This window comes from Diadema setosum, chromosome 8 (genome assembly GCF_964275005.1).
Source record: "Diadema setosum chromosome 8, eeDiaSeto1, whole genome shotgun sequence".
In the NCBI taxonomy this organism is placed as follows: Eukaryota; Metazoa; Echinodermata; class Echinoidea; order Diadematoida; family Diadematidae; genus Diadema; species Diadema setosum.
Window position 1 is genome coordinate 14499716 of NC_092692.1, and position 20074 is coordinate 14519789.

A 20074-nucleotide genomic window follows, 5' to 3' on the forward strand; every position below is an offset into this window, starting at 1 on the left:
TGGGGCTTCGTTTCTTTGCGGAACTACATGAACTTTTGAAGACGAATATTCGGCAACAGCAGTTTGACAAAATGATTAATATACACTTCATCATGAATGTCGTGCAATACTTCACAGGATTTTTATCTTCTTCTTTTTTTAAAATTTGTATTTGTGTGTGTATGTGTCACGGGTTTGTCTGCTGGTACACAGCTAAACCGTCGCTGGATACGCTCTTTATATACAATGTAGTATTCATGCACTTTTCAACATCGCGATGATTTATTAGTACTATTATTGTAGCCTAAGTTAGACAGGGTTTGAAAATTACTCAGTGCATACTTTGTGTTTATACGATCAGCAAAAAATTCCTATTGCATCTCACTGTGATACTCTCTTATTATGATATATTATGGTAAGTGTATTGTGCCCAAATTATACTGAAAAAGTGTTGTTTTCTCTCCTTTTTTCACATCGTACAGATTCACCACTGTAGGGTACATTATTATTGAAATCAGACACAGGGGCGAAGCCATCACAAATGTCCACCTTTCGATAGAAATGCACATTTATATATTTATTCAATACAATAGAAATACAGAGATGATGAAATACAAAACATTGACAAAAAGAAAACGTTTTAACGGACACACACACACACACAAACACAAACATCACACACATACACACGCCAGCGCACAGTAATAAGTACAGTCAATGCTTAGGGCATAATGTTATATGTGTACCACATACCAAATAATCAAATATAGATACAATGAAAAACATAATACTGGCAATATATTGCTCCTCAAATTTCTCGAGTTTCCGTGCTTAGTCGCTATGCTACATTTTTTTAGTTAGAGCGACCTCTACTTTCAAGTACACCACAACATTCAAAGAGTTTGGTTACAAAATGGGCTAACCTTCATTTTTAAGCAATTTGAAGTAAGTCCATCATCAGATAGAACGAAATAAACCCTTTCCAGTGATACATACTTCAGTTGTAACATCACAAGGAATATTCTTGAAGTTATAATTACAAATATCCCATGTTTTCTGATCATTTCCTTTGTTTGTGTTTAGCAGCTGAGCAATCGTATATAAATATCTCAACTTAACTGTAACACAGCTCGTTTTGCGGTCAAACTCTTCATTCAATATCTCGGAATGTTCTCGTTCAGTGCTTTCCTATCACAAGGGAAAATTCGGAGTGAAAGTACGACACAAAATGGTACATGTATAGTCAACAACTCTAATGCGCACCCAGATTTAACTCTTTGGGGACATTTTAGGCACTGATACTATGACGCGAGTTGGTGCCTCATCAAAATTTAATGTTCTTCAGTCACATGCAGGGGAATGCAAATTATTGTACATCTACATGCTAATCGACGGAAAGATATAACAGTGCATTTTGCACGAATCCGTACCAACAGTTTTGGAGGGGGAAAATACAATCAAACAAACCAACACCAAAACGGTGTTTCAGTGAAGAGAGAGAGAGAGAGAGAGAGATTCGAATCATAAAAAGGTCACCCACATTCAGAGGGTTCAATGATAGGTGCAATTTCCGTTTCCCGTCTTGGTCTGTCACGCGCTTTTAGCGTATCGTCGTTAACCTGGAGGCCACAGTGGTATATATCTCGCTCTGAGTGGGCGAAAATCGACAGATAATATGTACATTGTCTCCGGAATGCTTTGACTTTCTAAACACATAAAAAAACAAACATGATTCCCTACTTTATCAGGAGATAACCTCGTACTCTTCTTCGTTGTTTATTTAAAGGAATGGTATACACATGTACTTTGGTTGATATGAGGATTCAGTTTTTAACGTTTTGCAAGATAATTAGAAACCACTTATCCCTCCCTTTAAGATGATTAACATATAATCTTATTTTCTCTTGGTTTTCCTCACTGCCAACTAACGAGCGATCACTATCTCACATCACAGCTCATCGCTTTGTGCTCCGAGAGGCAACTTTGTATACTCACATACAGCCTAATTTCACAACGAATTACTCTAACACCATTACACACAAAAAGCCATTTAGTCATACATGTGGGTATACAAACACGCATGCGTAATCACGACTTAGTTTAAATCAAACGAGAAGATCAAAACAATTCCTCATTGAACATTACAAAATACCTGAGCCTGAGAATTTGGACACCTCGAAAAAAAACAAACGAGCATTAAAAAAAAAAAAGAAAAAAACCGGGGATATTTCCAGTTAAAATTTGATTTATGTTATTTGTATATGAATTTGTTTGCCTTTCTTTTATTTTGATTACATTATACATCACTTAGTATGAGACTGTTATGCGCATTGAGTATATATTCTTATAGAAACTGCGTAATATAAATTCGCAATATATGTTATTACTACTGTTGTTATTACATAATCTTTCTGTCTTTTTTGGAAGGGGAGGGGGCTGTCTTGTGACAGTCTAAACACCGGCATAAACAAAGAATCAGAAAGGGTCTGGAGGAGATTCACCATGACACCAACCCCCAAGACAGCGATCTCCATCAGGTCAGTTGCATACCATACTCCCATACTTGATGACGACCCGGGAAAGTGTAGGGCCTACAGCCAACCGTAACCATCCCGCACACATTTAGCTCAGGTTCATTCGGGACCGCATCCGACACACAGGAAGAGAGGTTTGGGCTTGGAATGGCCAATTAGTCATATTACTAGGATAGGTCAAAATCAGGTACCACTCTTTTACGGTGTGGATTCTGCCTCGTGACATGCAACCCTCAATAGGGGAAGTATGTGTGAGGTGTTTTTTTTTTTTTTGGGGGGGGGGGTGGGGGAGGGGGTGGTTAGTGCTGTACGCTATTCACCAACAGCGTAATCATCCTGAGGAAGAACAGAACATACTGGTCCAAACGCCAATTTGCTAAGTTATTTATCAGGCCCAAATTCATCCAAGAAACAATCTACGTGGTACATAAGAAACCCACACGCTTATATTCTCAAAAAACTCATAAATAAAAGAAATTTATTATCTGTATAATTAGAACTTAATCATAATCATTTATACTCGTAATCTGTTGGATCATCATCTGACCAGCACAATGGTCGTCAGAGTCGTTTTTTCTTTTCTTTTTTTTTTCCTTTTTTTGGTAATGGGACCCAGTCTGAGTCACACTACATGCCAGTCCAGACACGCTTTACATCAGTCTGAACCGCTCTCACACACTTCACACCAATCCCGACCACATTCACACCGGTATACATTCACACTCGTGCAACTGGTGAACGTGTCTGTTCACGGGACATGACGGCAACTCAATTTACGCTTTCACGTGTGTCTTGTGGTGTGTTCGCGAAGGTTTCCTCGGCTTTGACAGGCCGTCCAATCCGAACGGGAGCTCGAGCATGAATGGCTGCTCGCTGGAGTCGAAGTCCAGGGTATCGATGTAGGCTTCCTTGCAGCAGCGCTGAAACTCGTCGGCCAGCCGCGGGAGGGCACCCGAGACGCACTTGCTGTACTGCCGAATATCCACGTAACGTTGAGGATCAACTCTAGAGACTTTGAAGTTGCCAGGCCGGTTCAGATCATGCCTGCAAAAGGAAACGCGACGACAATACATTATTGAGAAAAGACAAACAATCACACTCACTCAACAATAACTGTAAAGCAAATTGTAAAATTTTTGCTGCACTTTTGTTGGCTTTATCTCGAGTCCTACGGAATTCACAGTTTAAAACGGAGATTTCTCTCCATTCCAGAATGATAACAGAAGGTAAAACAACAACAAAAACCAACCTCCGAAACCGTGCAACTCAGTGACACGAGCATTTCGAATCCCAAAGTTCTGGCACATCTTATCGTCAGCGGGACGACGAACACAATATGCAACAGCGAATGTTTAAATCTTCAAACACCACGCGCCAGCACTGTTACTCCTGGACAAAATAAGATGTTTGTCCAACATGTATGGTACTTGGGTAGGTTCACTCGGAAGCCCTGGGCCATGGATTATGCGGCCGATTGCAACTTAGCACCCAAACTGAATCTCTTCTGCCAATAACGTACCTCATGAGCATCTGGCGCCGGTAGTGCTCCGGATTGCAGAGGTGGCCATTTCTGCCAGCCTTGGCGCCGAGCACGCAACACGTGTTGCGCGTTTCGGGAAGTCGTGGACGCTTCGTGGAGAACATTTCACTGAGGCTGCTGCTTGGAGCTTTGGTGGGCGGTGTTGGCTTGCGGTCGGAGAAGGGAAGACTGTTGAGGGCGTTCTCTGGCCCCTCTCCGCTTCCAGACATGAAGTTTGATGCCTCAGCAGCCGCGTGAGTTTGTTCGTTGCTCTCCGGTATCAGCTGCACCCTCTGCTGCGACTCCTCAGCCCTCATCCTCTCCCTCATCAAAAATTCTGGAAGACATTAAAAGGATTGTATAGGTTTGGTTGAGACCTAATTTCAGGTTTCTAACATTTTTGGTGAGATAATGAGAAACCTCTTATGAAATATGAAAGAGCATGTAATTCTATGAGGAATTCAACGTTTATTTAATGAAAATTGGCTTTGAAATGGCTGAGATATTCTAAAAAGAGCAATTCTAATAAAGTGTGGGACCCACACTTTATTACGATCGCTTTATTTTACTTTGTTTTTGGAGGTTTCAATCATACAATACCCGATTTTCATCAAATAAACTTTGATTTCCTCTTAAAATGGTATGCTCTGTACAATATCATAAGTGTTATCTTGGTATCTTGCAAAAAGTTAAAAGCCCAATTCTGATCTCCTCCAATACTGTACCATCCCTTTAATGAAAGAATTACCACGTTATATTGCCATACTATACTATACATGCAGAAGTAATGACATCTTTTTCTCCCGCCCTTATTCTTGACCTATTACTGTAATGATCTGTGTCTATGTACGTTATTCATTATGTATGGATATGATACCTAAGATGATCTACTGTATATCAATGATGGTGTTTTCACAGCTATTTCGCCCTGTTCCAGTGGAACTCATTCGCGCTCTTTTTCATATTCCCTGCGTGACTCTGTGTTTGTTTTCAAATATTTTACACATACATAATAATCATATATATATATATATATATATATAAAGGGAGGTGCCACAAGAAATTAATTTCGGGGCACCAAAAGAAAAGGTTAGCATCGAGACTTGATACATAGGTACCTACACATACATATAATTATACTAGTGATTTGCCCAAACAGAATATTAGTGATATTTTTTAGCTGTAATTCGGTGTTGACGTCAGGTTCATTGTTTCTGTACTGAACGTGAAACACTGTCCTCTGCATAAAAAGCACTATGGTAAAGGGGAAAAGACTTTGAAATAAATGATGCGAACCCTGGTCGGTCTTGTCGGCTAACATCCTCGGGACAGTGTTTTGCCCAAGATGTCCCTCAAAGCTACAGTGACGGGTAATATCAAGGAGGTGTGTGATACCCTGTTGGGCATACCAGCATTGCTTGGGGTAATGGTGGTGGCGGAGGAGGAGCCCTCCGGTACACCAGTGTATACTCTGAAGATGCTACTCAAGGTACGTAAGACTGAGTATAACAATCAGCAATTTAAACGCACTCTTCCAATAGGCTAGCACTTTTCCACAAAGTATACTTCAAAAAGAAAAAGGCTCAAATTGTAAAAACAACTCTTTTCCTGGCTTTGAGAAATACAAGCAATTTATGATAAAGATTCAAAATAAAATAGTATAGTAAATAGATAGTACGTGGTTTTTGATGCTGTATGAGTAAACGACCGGACAAACTTTAGACTGTGTTAAAGGGAAAAAATGCTCATCCAGCATCACCTCAACAGATTGTGTAAGAGGCAGGATTACACGACCTAGACACGTCGTATTATTTCAATCGACAGACGGGGCAAGCTGTGGTAGCCAACTGTGGACTCTTTTCCGCTTCCTAGCGGTCGAAACACCCTGCGGATGTTCATTTTATGGAAGAGGATTTCCGGTCTCATCCCAAATAGGGTGTGTCCACAAAGTACAGCACATACATGTATCAGTCTATTAGAGCGACCTATACGAGTACACACTCATTCTTTCTTGAGTGTCTTAAACAGAGTACTGAAATTCCATACATAATACAAGTACTCTGTACACTTTGAACACAGTAAAACTTGACGAGAAAAGTCAATAATCTGGCAAGTTCAACCCCGCCCATGCTTGGTACGTCATTACAACTTTTACGCTGTTGGAATGAAATCCACATCCAGACAGGAAATTTAGTGAAGACAAGTGTGGAAGCGGATTGGAGGATATGGTTTATGGGCAGATGAAATCGTTTCGTCATCTAATTTGCATATGTGAGTGAGACCAATATCCGTGTGATACTCCACAACCATTTTCATCTATCCGGTCAAACTTTTAAGGCTTAGAGAAAGGTAACGCGGGGGGGGGGGGGTCTAAGAAGTGTAAGGTTTATTGCAATTTTACACCTTTGAAAGTCCTTTAAAAGAACACGTGTTCTGTTTAAGGGTGCGTTTCAACATGCTCAATTCGCGAAGGCGGAATCAGCGTTTGGATACACTGATCCAAAACTGATCCAAAATGCAGTTCATGGGTGTACTGTTTCTATTTCTAAAACAAGAATATCTATTTTACATAAATATATTTTTTAAACAATACATAATTCTTTCGAGCTCGAAAAAGAGACGATTTCGCGAACAAGCACTGCGCATTGCTGAAAAACTATAAACTCGTGCTGCAGCGAGCTGCTGAGCATACGTATCTACTTTGCGTTAACCGGAAAGGCGTTGAGATGACATCAGAATAAAGGTCTATACGTGATTTTGAGTTTATGCTTCGCTGTAAAACGCGTTGATAGAGATAGAGAACGCACCTTTTTTTTAGAATCAGCGTTTTGAAACGCGTTCATGTCAAAATGAGTCGAGATGCACCCGTGCTTTGAACTAAATGTGTCTCAAAAGCCTGATTATGTTCCCCCCACCCCCCCCCCCCCAAAAAAAAAATATAAACGCACCCTTAGGCTTTCCCTTGCCCAGTTACTCCTCTTTTGCAGTCCTTTTTCTCACATCAGTGAAAATTTGCACGTAAAAGGAGCGTTACGTTGCATTTTCACTGGAACTCCCAAAGTAAACATGTCAGCCCTGCAAATGTCTCCTTTTCTTACCCCCCCCCCCCCAGGTTCAACATGATGACCTCTGGGAAATTCCGCACATTTTCTTCATGATTGGAGTCTTTTGTGAATAAACACATATCTCGCATTGAAACGAGAGAATGTTTTATCATCATTATCATCAATATTATTATCTTTCTTCCACCCAGGGTCCCAAGAACGATAATACTCGTAATTTTAATCTTAACATTTGGAGAAGATCTCGCATATTTGCCTGATTCAATTTATCAAAATGATAGCGGGCCCAACAGCGATTGGCATTTCGGCTCTGCATGGGAGTTGGCTCCTCTTGCCAAGTCTTGCTCTTTCCTTCATTCAGTTTCTTGCCACCAGGTTTTCTCGGCCCAGTTAGCCGCTCCATTTATTTACCCATTACCAATGGATTATCATCAATTTCAATCCTGATGGAGGGGGGCACCAGCGTACCCGGTGACGCGGAGCCGACCTTTGACCCAGAAAGGCAAAGAATGATGGGCGCTTGTCTCCCTCTTGCTGCTGTCAAATTCACGTGTTTTTCTCTTATCCCTCTTCATAAATTTATACATACATGAACATATTCATGTATATACATATATATGCAGGTACATACACACACATACATGTATATGTCATTATTATGTACCATAATAATATTATGGTATCACATAATAATGTGTAATAATATACATATGATAATGATAATATGTATGTGTGTGAGCGACGTTTATGCGTATATCAGTGTGATCAAACCAAAGAAGTACTAGGCGAGCTCGCTTACAAGCAGTACCTTCTTGATCAGACCAGCTATAAATATATGAGAAGTCCATTATTCTCAAACCGTTGGTACAAAGCCATAAATCCTTCCAATATTTAATGTTAATGTACTTCAAGCAGGGTGATGATGGATTGAGTGTAGGCAATTCCGTTTCTAGTCAGCATGGAACAGTGCACTCCCGCTTTAACGAACACGGTTGTAACAATCCGGTTACAACGAAACAAAATACAGGCCGCAACAGAGCCGTTCTGTTTTTTATTGTTTATTAGCTCGGTAATAACGAAATTTCGAAGAAAACTGCCAGTCCCGAGGACTTCGTTAAAACAGGAGTCCACTGTATACCATCAGATAAAACATACATCACGGAGGCAATGAAGGTAACTCATCCAATGGTCCATGGGATTATTCGAGATTGGTGCAATACCACGACTAACATTCTATTTATACACATGATTATTTCAATATTGTGATGGTCGACGTACCTGGTCATCTCCCATATGGCAGATACGCGACGCATCAAGTATCACATTGCTCGTTTGCCCCACTGGGAGCCCTATTATTCTCGACAGGTTATTTACGAGCGCTCCTCATATCTTCAACCTGTTTGTCAAAACATATTTAAACACAATAGTCATGATCACCCAAATACCACACATAGTCACATGGTCAGTGCCAACATTGTGATAACCACGTTTGGAGCCCCGCTGAGTTCTACCATACCATGGAGAAATGTTGTATGTAGCTCCATGGTTGGAGCATGGAGTTACATGTAGGCACCTACATTTTTTGTTTTGTTTTTGGTATTTGTCTTGAAATTTACAAAATTGCATCACTGTTCATAGTTTGTTTTTCATTGCATTGTTATGTTATGATGTGTATTCAAAGGTTGTAATCGTATGTGTTGGAAATGAAATAAAACGAAATGAAATTACAGTGTAAATTAAATGTACATGTACTAAACATTGTAACTCCATGACTGGAGGCATGGAGCATATGTCTCTCCAACACTTCCCCGGTTGTATAGTTACGCGCCAATCCATACTTAAATGACTTTATGGGAGGGGAGGAAGTATTGAAACTTCTCTAATTCTCTCTCTCTCTCTCTCTCTCTCTTGTAATCTGCCTTCCTTATACGAATATCACTCAATTCAAGTATTATGGATCCGTACAGAAAACCCGGGCTCTTGTCCTGTATAGGCCTACACCTTGGGTATATAATATCTTACAATATGTGACGCGAAAACATAATAATGTTCTGTTGATAAGCTGCCACCGCCTATTGATCCCTTCGTTTTGCAGGTTTCTCGCTTCGACCTCTTGAAGTTAGGGTCTGTATTGTTCTCATGTGTTTGGAAAACACACCTGTTAACTGCCACATACTTTCCTACCCGAGCAGATCCAGTGTAAAGGTCTATTTCAGGTTAGATGAGCAAGAAATATTTAGGCCCAAGTCATCCCCGGATGTTACCACAGAACCGTTGCTCCATTAGCCGCATCGTAACTGACTGATGCGAAAAGCAGTCGGATGTATAAGCCCACGATGGGATAAACGGTCGATCCTGTTGTTTGGTGGATATTTTTTCGAAAACATCTCCGGAGCTGGCACGCAGGCAGAGTGGATTGCCCCTGTATTTCCCAGGGTACAGCGCCCTGACCCCCTCACCCCTTCCATTGACCTTGAATCAGGAGCGGGGTCAACAACGAGCAGGACGCCTCCAAGAGGACAGCTTGATCCATCTGATATAATTACATCTCCAACATGCCGTTGGCGTTAACGTTTTCTCCAGCACCTTTCCAGGTTTGGTGTTTGATTGGTCATGTGTCATCTCAAGATACAGAGCCTGGTATATCTAGGAGGGTACCAGCAGGGAGGTGGAAATGCCACCTCCCTGGTACTATGAAGGTGGAACTGGAGGTCCAGGGCGAGCTCTTTCCAAACAGAAGAGCAGGATATCGGGGTATGAGTCAGTGTTCAAAGTGGAGATGACATTACTGTTAATTGTCATTCACTGCTAAACAGGAAATGCTGTGCGACCACAGAATCTACCTTATCATTTTACGCACCTGAGAGCTTCGGATGTATCGAGAGATAATTGTCTAGACTTAATATTCCATTCTATCATGACCATCTTCTACATAAGATACAGAACGTACTTTGCACTACTCTCTCTCTCTCTCTCTCTCCCTCTTCATGTACTTTACCACTCGCGGGACCGGACATTCTGAGATTGGATGAATTGATTCGAATATTTCCCTCTTATTGACCCTTCAGTCTAGTTGGTCCCTGCTTAACCCGTTGAGGACGGAGTGATTTTGCTATACAACACACATTTCCCATAGACACCCGCCCGAGTATGCGTGACTCTCGTCCTCAACGGGTTAATGGTAGTTGTAGATATGCCCGTCTCAGAACAGGTGTTTTTTCTATACTCTCTCTAGTTTCTTCTTCCCGTCTTGTGTAGTTGAACAAGGGAGGTTGATCCTACTCTCCCAGTTGAATAGAGTTATGCATAAACTACATGTCTTCTAAATAATATTGTGCTACATTCTCGAATTTACTTTGGTAGGGAATTGGCTTGTAAGCGCTATTTCAGGGGTTACATTCTTGTTGAAGGCTGTCATACCCCGAGATCATTCTCTCCAACTACGTAGTTATGCAGTTATATCTAGATACTTTGAATCATGGTTTCACTCCGTGAAATGCATCTCAACAGGAACTCCATTTTATCTTTAATCTGCACAGATCTGTTGGAACATGTGCTATAATAAAGACCCATAATCATTTGAAAACACCCATCCCCCGGCTATTGGTAGTAAGTGTCTCTAATGGCATTTCAATGTGATAAATTCGATGGTATATCACTATCATATGATCGATATCTACGTGGATTCTTTGGATTTGTGCAAATTGTAAGCTCTGTTGTGCCTTCTGAGAATTTGGATTTATTTAATACTGAAAAACAAGTTAACCAATAGAACTTCCAATTTTGAAAAACAAGAAACAAAGCGAAAAATGTATTAGAAGATTAACTGGCTCGCTTCGGGGCACTATCGCTATAGTGTCATGTGATTGGAAACGGTGACCTGAAAGAGAGCACGTGGTCTCCCAGAACACATTGCGTCCTCCCCACGCAATGGTATCAAAATCAGCATCAACAGCATGTACCGAATGTCCACCCCCCCAAAAAAAAAAAATATATATACAATGTATATACACCTGTATATATATATATATATACATATACAGGTGTATATACATATATATGCATATATATATATATATATATATATAATGGGACCCTCAGCCATGATTTCTTTAAAAGTAGTGATTCAATCCAAATACAGTTTCAGGGTATGAAACTATAACTTATACCCACATCTTACAGAAAACGCCATCCGATTTTGCCTCAGTGGTCAAAGAGAAATGATGAGTTTTGTAGAGCACGTCAGGAATCCCTTCCCTCCAAGTTCTGTCCGTTGTGTCCACACATTATGCAATTCCAAGAGCATCCAAGTGCTAAATCTTGGAAGAATCTGACCTATGACATGCTCCACAACGATCCACATTTCTCTGTGACCACTTAACCAAATTGAGTGGGGTTTTCTGCAAAATATAGCTAAGGTGTTATATTTTAAGACCCAGAAGCAGCATTAGACAGTTTAATCATATTGGAATTCATCAATGTAAAAACCCGATTGTTTTGTTGTGCTTTGTTTTGATTTTTTGTTTGTTTGTGTGTTTGTTTGTTTGTTTGTTTGTTTTTTTGTTTTTTTTTTGGGGGGGGAGGGGAGGGGAACATACTGTATAGTGCTACACGGCCTTGCGATGGATGAAAAAAGAGCCGTTAGACGTGCCAAGCTGTTGCAACGTCCCTGCATGGACCGGTTCTTATAGGGTCCATGGTCCCTGGAACTAAAAAGGTCATAGTTTGCTCAGCCCTTGCCACTTCACGACAAAAACAAGTCCCGAGGAGAAAGCGGCCTTCTCTTCGCTGTCGAGTCGAATCGCAATACCCCGTTATAATGCTGCACGCCACCTGTCTTGATTGGATCGTTTTTAACCCCCACGTCCTGTCGACATCTATAATCCCTTTATTTACTTCCTTTTCTGTATCAAGGAGAAGAAATAAGGATCAATCGATTGGTGTATAAAAACACGAGATGAATAATAGCCTCCTCGGGTCATTGTGGACCTCCACCACCTCCCGCAATGCTGGGCCCTATCTTATGCCGGACTAACACACAATGGCCTTTGAATAGGCCCTATACTATTATGATGCATCGTCTCGATTCTTAGCAGGCGCCGAATCGACACCTGTGCTGGAGTCTTTTTCCAGACCTGGCCATACTCGAGTTTGCCATGACGAGAGGGCAGCAAAGGGCAATTCGAAAACCTATAATTGCTTGTAAAAGTTCAAGTGTGTATGTCTGGCTGTGGTCAGACCTCAGCATTGACAACATTTAGTCATAGAGTGCAGGTATGGAAACTGCTCACCGCTGACTACCGTAATACTCGCTGCTCTTTCAAGGACCTGTGCAATGCAAAAACGTTACTTGTGTTGATTTTTAATATCCTGAGAGCCACTTGTGTGGCCAATAAAATATCTAAATATGTGTCATACATGACTGTGTAATGTTTTATTGCTTTTCCGCAGATCACTTGGATCAGGGAGGTGGAAGAGAGCCTCTTTCACCTCCCTGCCTGGATCCGCCCCCCCCCCCCCAAAAAAAAATATATATATATCATCCATACAAAGAGTTTATAACATTTTCTATCAATCACTGTTCCATTTCCAATGTGATTAAAGAAGACATTGGAATACACCTTCCCCTAATCTGGCCATATAAACTTGCATTTTTCAATAGGCTTGACCACTTATGATAAAAAAAGACGTGTTTAATAGCATGGAAATTATAGTAGGTTCAGGGGAAAGTGCCTTCCACCGAGTTCCAGTGATTTTTGTTAATCGAATCAGTAATGTAGCATTGATCGACAGGTGATGTCATCGGCAGAATGTTTGGGTTTTTTTTTGTGGGTAGATCCAAGTAACCTAAAGAAAATAGCAGAAAAAATATTAAGTATATGGGACAAAGTTTTGAGATATTCTGCATAGGTCCTGTTCCCATGGAGACACATTGTGATACAATATAACCCCTATGTCAAGTATTGTCAAGTGATTTTTTTTTTTCATTTATTTTGGAGTGACCTCAGGAATCACTTTTTGAGTGATCCCTGAGGTCACTCCGAAATAAGCGATAATAAACATCTTCACTAAAAATTCACTCCAATTTCACTTTAGTCTAACCTCACTCTATTCCGTTATTCACTCTTTCAACATTTTCAACATTTTCACTCCTTTTTTTTGGGGGGGGGGAGGGGGTAGAGAGTGAGCAGCCACAATGATACAGAGTGGTGTATGAATTCTCAGAATACGATGCAACTTTTATCATCTATTTCTCTCGTATTAATGAGGACGTCTTGGAGCATGAGCTCCATGCTTGAGGAAGTGATCGTGGTATTTCCTCTAGGTCTACCCTATGGAAGAACAAGAGACCCGCGGGTCTAGCGCTCACCTGAGTATCGCAAGTTCACCTTTCACGCAGTCACTAATTTAAATTATTCACAGCTCTACTAAAATTTGACCAGGCATTCTCAAGTAGAAGATGAAAATGTACAATAAGGGCCCAAATTTTTTAAGATTCCTTAATTTGGGGGGATTGGAGCCCCCTGGGGCCCACTGGGTGGGGCATGGTGCCCACTTTGATAAATTGAGATCCTGACCCCCTAGGGATGCTACCTGCCAAGTTTGACGAAAATCCATCATGAGGTTTTCAGGAAGAAGATGAAAATGTACAATTCAGGCCCCCATTTGGACCTTCCCAACCCCCCCCCCCCCCCTGCCCCCAAGAGGGGCACCCCTGGATCTGCTATGAACAAACTTGAAACTACAGTCATTAATGTACTCACTCATAGTATTATCTTAGCTCTATCACTTCAGATTCTAGAGAAGTTTTGTAAAGATTCCTTCATTTTGGGGGGCCCCTGGGTGGGGCATGGTGCCCATTGTAACAAAATGAGATCCTAACCCCCTAGGGATGCTACCTGCCAAGTTTGGTGAAAATGGGTCATGGGGTTCTCAAGAACAAGATGAAAATGTACAATTTAGGCCCTATTAGGACCCCTCCCCATCCCCCCCCCCCCCCTCCCCTGGGTCGCAAGGGGGGCACCCCTGATTCTGCCATGAACAAACTTGAAACTACAGTCATCAATGTACTAACTCATAGTATTAACTTAGCTCTATCACTTCTGGTTCTAGAGAAGAAGATTTTTAAAGATTCCATAATTTTTGGGGGGTTGGGCCCCCCTGGGGGCCCCCTGGGTGGGGCATGGTGCCCATTTTAACAAATTGAGTTCCTAAGCCCCTAGGGATGCTACCTGCCAAGTTTGATGAAAATTGGTCTTGGGGTTTTCAAGAAGAAGATGAAAATGTAAAAAGTTTACGCACGACGGACGACGCACGACGGACGACGCACGACGCACGACGGACGCCGGACGAAGGGCGATCGCAATAGCTCACTTGAGCCTTTGGCTCAGGTGAGCTAAAAAGGAACAAGGATACTCTCAATCCCTCATACCACGGAGGTGGGAAGAGATGAAGTTCATCTTCCACCTCCCTGCTTACAGATACCTGATGTTGATATCAATTCATGAAACATATCACACCATAGCTCCATGATATAACGTTCCATTGAGGAATGTCACGTCCCTCGAACTTTTAGTCGTGCCTGCCAACATCTGGGACAGAAGTTGGGGAGCGATGAGTGACTGGCACAGGAGTAATTCTTCTTGACAACATAAACAGTCAGAAGGGATTGGACCATTACAGAAGTGATGCCTATTTCTTAGTACATGTGCATGATGACATTGTAGCAATTAACACACCTGCTATCTGCTAGAGGTTAGAGGTCACCGGTGGGCGTATACAGCGAATGACGTAAATCATTTCCGACTCTATACCATGACCGTGGGAGGTTTTTCGTTTTAATATGTCCATTATCGGTGTAGAGGATTTAGTATTTTGTTGTGGGTTTTTGTTGTTTCTCTACGCGCGTATCTATTTGATTGTTTTTGAAGTTTGTTTTTTTGTTGGTTTTTTTTTCTGTTTGTTTGGTTGGTTTTTTTTTTTTGGGGGGGGGGGGGCAAAGGGTGGGGGTTATGATGGGAATATGCCAGTGGTTTCTACTCTTCTGACGTGGAACTATAGGAGAGAAAGTGAAGCGAACAGTGGCGGACTTACGAGAAGCAAGGCTATATATAGTTTAAAGGGATGGGTACAGTTTTGGTTGAGATAGGGAATCAATCAGCTTTTATCTCTTAGTGAGATGATTATGAACCACTTTTAATATGAAATATTGAAGAGCATATAATTCTGAGAGGAATTCAAAGTCATTTGATGAAAATCGGCTTTGAAATGGCTGAGATGTCTAAAAACAAAGTGGACCTACTGAAACGTGGGACCCGCCTTTAGGACCACTTTGTTTTACTTTGTTTTTGAATATCTCATCCATTTCAAATTTCAAAACCGATCTTCATCAGATAAACTATGAATTCCTCTTAGAATTGTATGCTCTTTAATATTTTATATAGGACCTACAAGTGGTTTCTAATTATCTCACAAAAAGTTAAAGCCTGAATCTCCATCTCAACCAAAACCATACCATGACGGCATCCCTTCAATGCATTTCTTCCTGCAATAGTTCGAGATTTGTCTTTAATCGTTCTTTGGCGAGACAAGATAATTACAAGTGTGAAGCTCTCTCTTTATACACAGGTATTAGACGGCTTATTTATCAAATGATTATTGTACAATAAATCCTATGACTAAACAACAACAAAAAAAAATCACTCATCAAAAGTTTCCTTCACAAGAAAAGTAAGTATTCACGCTGGTATAGTCGAGAATGGCATGATACAAATCATATTCCAAAGATTCTGTGTGTGTGTGGGGGGGGGGGGGGGGGAGGAGGGGGATGGGATGTAATGTTTATGCAGGCCCTATATAAACAGTAAAGAAAATTTTGATCTGCTAACTTTTCCACTGTAAAGAATTTTAACAGTCGAATTACAATCTTATTAGCAAATAAAAAACACAATTTGAGGGGTTATTTGTTTTAAAAAAAAAGGACAGCAAGTGTATCTCCATAATCTGCCTTTTCATTCCGGAAACGTAGCGAAATGTTCCTTTAACTCTATCTCGCTCTCTTTCCCTATTGTGCATGGAGACACTGTAAAATTCCAGCCCTGCTGTCAGAAACACGGCTTGGTGAGTAAATGAGGATTCGAACACAAGAGTATGACCTGCGAGGCTACTGCCCCATCGCAAACTGCGTTTGATTTGGGTTTTTTTCTTTTTTGTTTATTTGTTTGTTTGTTTTGAGCTGCAATATTCTTCGCGAGGAACCCTATCAACAATCGCAGCGACCCACCTAAATAAGAAATGGCTAAATCAATTCGCGGAACAGGCCTGATCACGTGGCATTTCTGGGAACACCGGGAAGACCCCTAGTATTTTTCCAGGAGAACTCAACTACTTTCAACTGAAAAAAAACCCCCCTCAAAACACACACACAAACCAACATCAAAGACAACCACAAATCACCTCTGACCTCAACTCTGTAGGGAAAAGTGAAACTCACAATTTTGACCTCTTCCCGTCATCACAATTGTTTATGGTTTGTGACGGCTGGAGACCGATAATTGAAAGTGACGCGATCGGCTCACGTTACTTACCTCAAGAAAGAATTCTCTGCTCTGAGGGCAGACCGCCACATGCACTTTTATTTGTATTTTAATATGTTCATAGGTTTATACTGACCAAATACCCAAATATGACGTTTCCGAGAAATAATTCCATTCTCTCATCCCTCCCCCCCCCCCCCCGCCCCTCTTTCCCCTTCGGAGAGGGAGGGGCGGGGGCGAGGGGAGGGTGAGCCAATGATGAGCCGTGCAATGGTTCATGTTATAATCGAGTATGCCTCTACATGATGACTCATTTGAATTGAACACGTGTACGCAACAAGTTTTCGATGAGGAAGCTCAAAAGAAAGAAAGACATAGAGAATCATTTGAGGAAGTGGTGGTCTCTATATGTTATCTCGTGATTAATTTTTTACTTTATTTGTTTTTACGTTACCACATGTTAGGTGGCCAATTAGTGTGATACAATGTATGATATAATAGCGACATGAAACTGAAACAGTTTTTGCCCTCTTTCAAAGTTTCGCTGGTGAATCATTTGCTCGTTGTTTAGTGTGTTTGACTATTTTGATCGTTGTTATGGTTGCAATAGAAATAAGCAAACATGTGGATGAGGAGGTGATAGCATTCACAGGAAAAGCTGTCATCACAAACCATAAATCACGTGATAAGGACTAAAGTATAGGAAAAGGAAATAGCTCCTATCGCAAAATTTATCTATTCTCACTTGAATAACGCGATCTCCAAATGCACACCATGGAGCGACAGCATGGTTACACCAGGGAGGTGGCTTTCCACCTCCCTGGTTACACCAACTCCTCGTGAAAGTCGTATCTTTGACTACGATGTGAGTAAGTAAAATGGCTTACCTTGCAAAGGGTCGACGTTGAGAACTGCCATGCTGAAGCTGAAGAACGACAACACCACCAACAGGACTGGTACGGCGCTCGATTTCATGATTGATGACTATTTTCGCTCCCAAGAGAAGAAAGTTGGTAATACTGCAGTTGCTCGGGTCAGCCCACGTGAAGTCTAATGTTTATCGTAGTCTTTTCTTTCTTCTGACCGTTTCGTCGAATAGGCAGTATGAATGTATGCTGGCTTGGATTGCTATTTGTAGCATTAATATTGTAACGAGTATGAAAACTTCACTGCTGGAGCTGTTAGGAGTCGAAAATTCGCGATAATTCAGCCCTTGGTCGCGTCAGCGTTTCTCGTTTGATCATAGGATATACTGCTTGTTTGAAGCGATCGTCAATGTGTATATATGAGATATCGTATTTTCCCCCTCTTTTATTCACATGCGTTATTCCGCTTTCGTCCACGGTCTGTCACATCTTCAGTCAGCGCCGGGTTTGCCGTCACTTGATTGGCGGGTTGTCAAAAGTGGTGCGAGGATTTGACGAATCAGACGAGGCTCTAATCGCGCGTCCCCACCTCCTGACACGCCCACCTTTCAGAATGAGTTACGGCAGTGTTTTTGTTTTGCGGTCCAATGATTCATGATGTAAACATAAACTTTGGGTGAACTAGCTCAGCGTGGAGAAGACGTTCATTTATAATACGTGAGTGTGTGTTCCTTTTCTCTGGTCAGTGCCCCGGGACGTACTTGCACTTCTTGCGTTATTCTGGCTTTACCGATTGCTTTTTGCCTAAAACATCCTTTTTCTCTCTTTTTCCTATAGGGGAAATACCACTAATACCAGGATTGTGAGCTAAACGATCCGGAAAAATTTTGCGTCTCCTCCATCCCACCACCCCCTCCCCCCCCCAAAAAAAAAAAAAAAGAGATGTGAAAGGTAATCATGTGTTTTAGTTGCATCTAAATATCCATTACACTGTATTAACCATCTCATGGCATATACGTTGAGATATAAACGTTACAAAAATATGCACATGCGACAATGTCAACCACAATTTTTATACGGAATAATAAAATCCTTTTGTACAGATCAGCATGCCTACGATGCTCAACCGTAACAAAAGAAGAGTTATAAGATGAACATATCAGGGGTCAAATCAGGGATAGATAGGTGTATCTATTTAGGATATAAGGGAGGGAGCAGACTGGAGTAGAAAGGGAAAAAAAGGCATGAATCTTCGGTCATAAAACAGGAAAGGAACATTTAGCCCGATTCCTTCATAAGCAAATTGACCTCGGGTAGTTTTGTTGGGTTTTTTTTCCAGCTAATGTGACAAGTAAATCTTCCAGATCTTTTAACAAACTCTAACGAGGCACCATCGCTCACAGGGAGCACCTGTTTGTTCCTGTTCGTTCCATCTGACGATGACAGGTTCCCCTGACCACGGAAAAAACGATTGTATTGCCGTCTTCCGACCATGAGTCGATGGCTAACATATATATGCATGGGCATGATGCCTCAGTTCCACGACAAATAAGACAAAGAAAGTTAAAAAGAGTTCCTCAAGAACCCTCGACTTGCTTGTGACGTATCACCTCCCATAGGAGTAACTTTTTTTTTTGTGGGGGGGGGGTATACCCCTCTGTATTCTGAATGACTTAGGTTAAGTACTCAAGGAGGTCAGTCAGAAAAAAAAATATGAGAAGACGTGGAATTCTCTTTATATTTTTTCTGGATTGATTTAACAAATATATCACATACAAAAAAATCATAACTTTTGAAAGTATTACCCGATGTTCTGAATTCCGTGATGTTCTCTCCTAATTTGCACTCACCGACATGGCCTCTATATCTGAGGTAAGTTTTTCCATTTAAACTAGAAAGAGAGCTAATCAAGAACACACGAAATGAACAAGATGAAACCTCTGTGCCTACATCTCACAGCTGTGATCTTATTCAAGATGAGAATATGACATGGTTGCGATTCATGTAAAAAAAAAAAAGGCAAATATGTCGGAGATCAGCTGGAATATCAAAATGAAAAGTTTTGAACGAAGGGGAGTAGTCTTTACGTTCAGACTGCAATGTACAAAATCGTGTTTTTTACATAGTCGTGGACCCTCGCTGTCGCCGGTCAGATCATACTGTAAATACAAACGATCCAGCGACTTAGACTTGGAAAGGTGTCAAATAGAAAATCGATAATTGATTTCTGAAAACAGGGAGGCGCACCTCCTATACCGAAAACAAAAAGAAAAATCAATAACTGAAAGCAACGCCGTGAAGTTATCTCTGCGTGATGCCCCCTCACTGACGTCTCTGATAGTCGATGGTCTTAGAGTTTGGCGGGAAGATACGTAAACAATCCCATCTGAACATTAGACAGCTTCTAAACGAGGAAGTAATGAAATGACGTGGCTATCACACTTTTATTTGCTTTTGGATCCAAAAATAAGTGTTCCAATTATGTGATATAGTCTTCCCATGTTTGTTTTTCAGATTTATCTTCGAACGTGGAAGAAACAATAATGATATTCAAGACACTATTGCGCCTTCGTCAATA

General features: G+C 41.1%; 1 protein-coding gene across 1 annotated transcript; it reads right to left on the reverse strand.

The window, feature by feature from the left end:
* Positions 1–632: 632 nt before the first annotated feature.
* Positions 633–17895, reverse strand: LOC140231537 (uncharacterized). Its single transcript, XM_072311672.1, has 3 exons — positions 17518–17895; positions 4033–4369; positions 633–3557 (listed from the first exon to the last, which is right to left on the reverse strand). The coding sequence occupies exons 1-3, from the start codon at positions 17603–17605 to the stop codon at positions 3287–3289; spliced, it is 696 nt and encodes a 231-aa protein (XP_072167773.1). The 5' UTR covers positions 17606–17895; the 3' UTR covers positions 633–3286.
* Positions 17896–20074: the final 2179 nt, after the last annotated feature.

What these genes read in the sequence shown, in the direction of transcription:
- LOC140231537 (XM_072311672.1), bottom strand. Translation starts at nt 17,605, where the DNA reads ATGAAATCGAGCGCCGTACCAGTCCTGTTGGTGGTGTTGTCGTTCTTC. An exon ending in CAACGTCGACCCTTTGCAAG is followed by an intron (nt 4,370 to 17,517) that starts GTAAGCCATTTT and finishes AATGTCTTCCAG; the next exon opens with AATTTTTGATGAGGGAGAGG. An exon ending in CGGCGCCAGATGCTCATGAG is followed by an intron (nt 3,558 to 4,032) that starts GTACGTTATTGG and finishes TTCCTTTTGCAG; the next exon opens with GCATGATCTGAACCGGCCTG.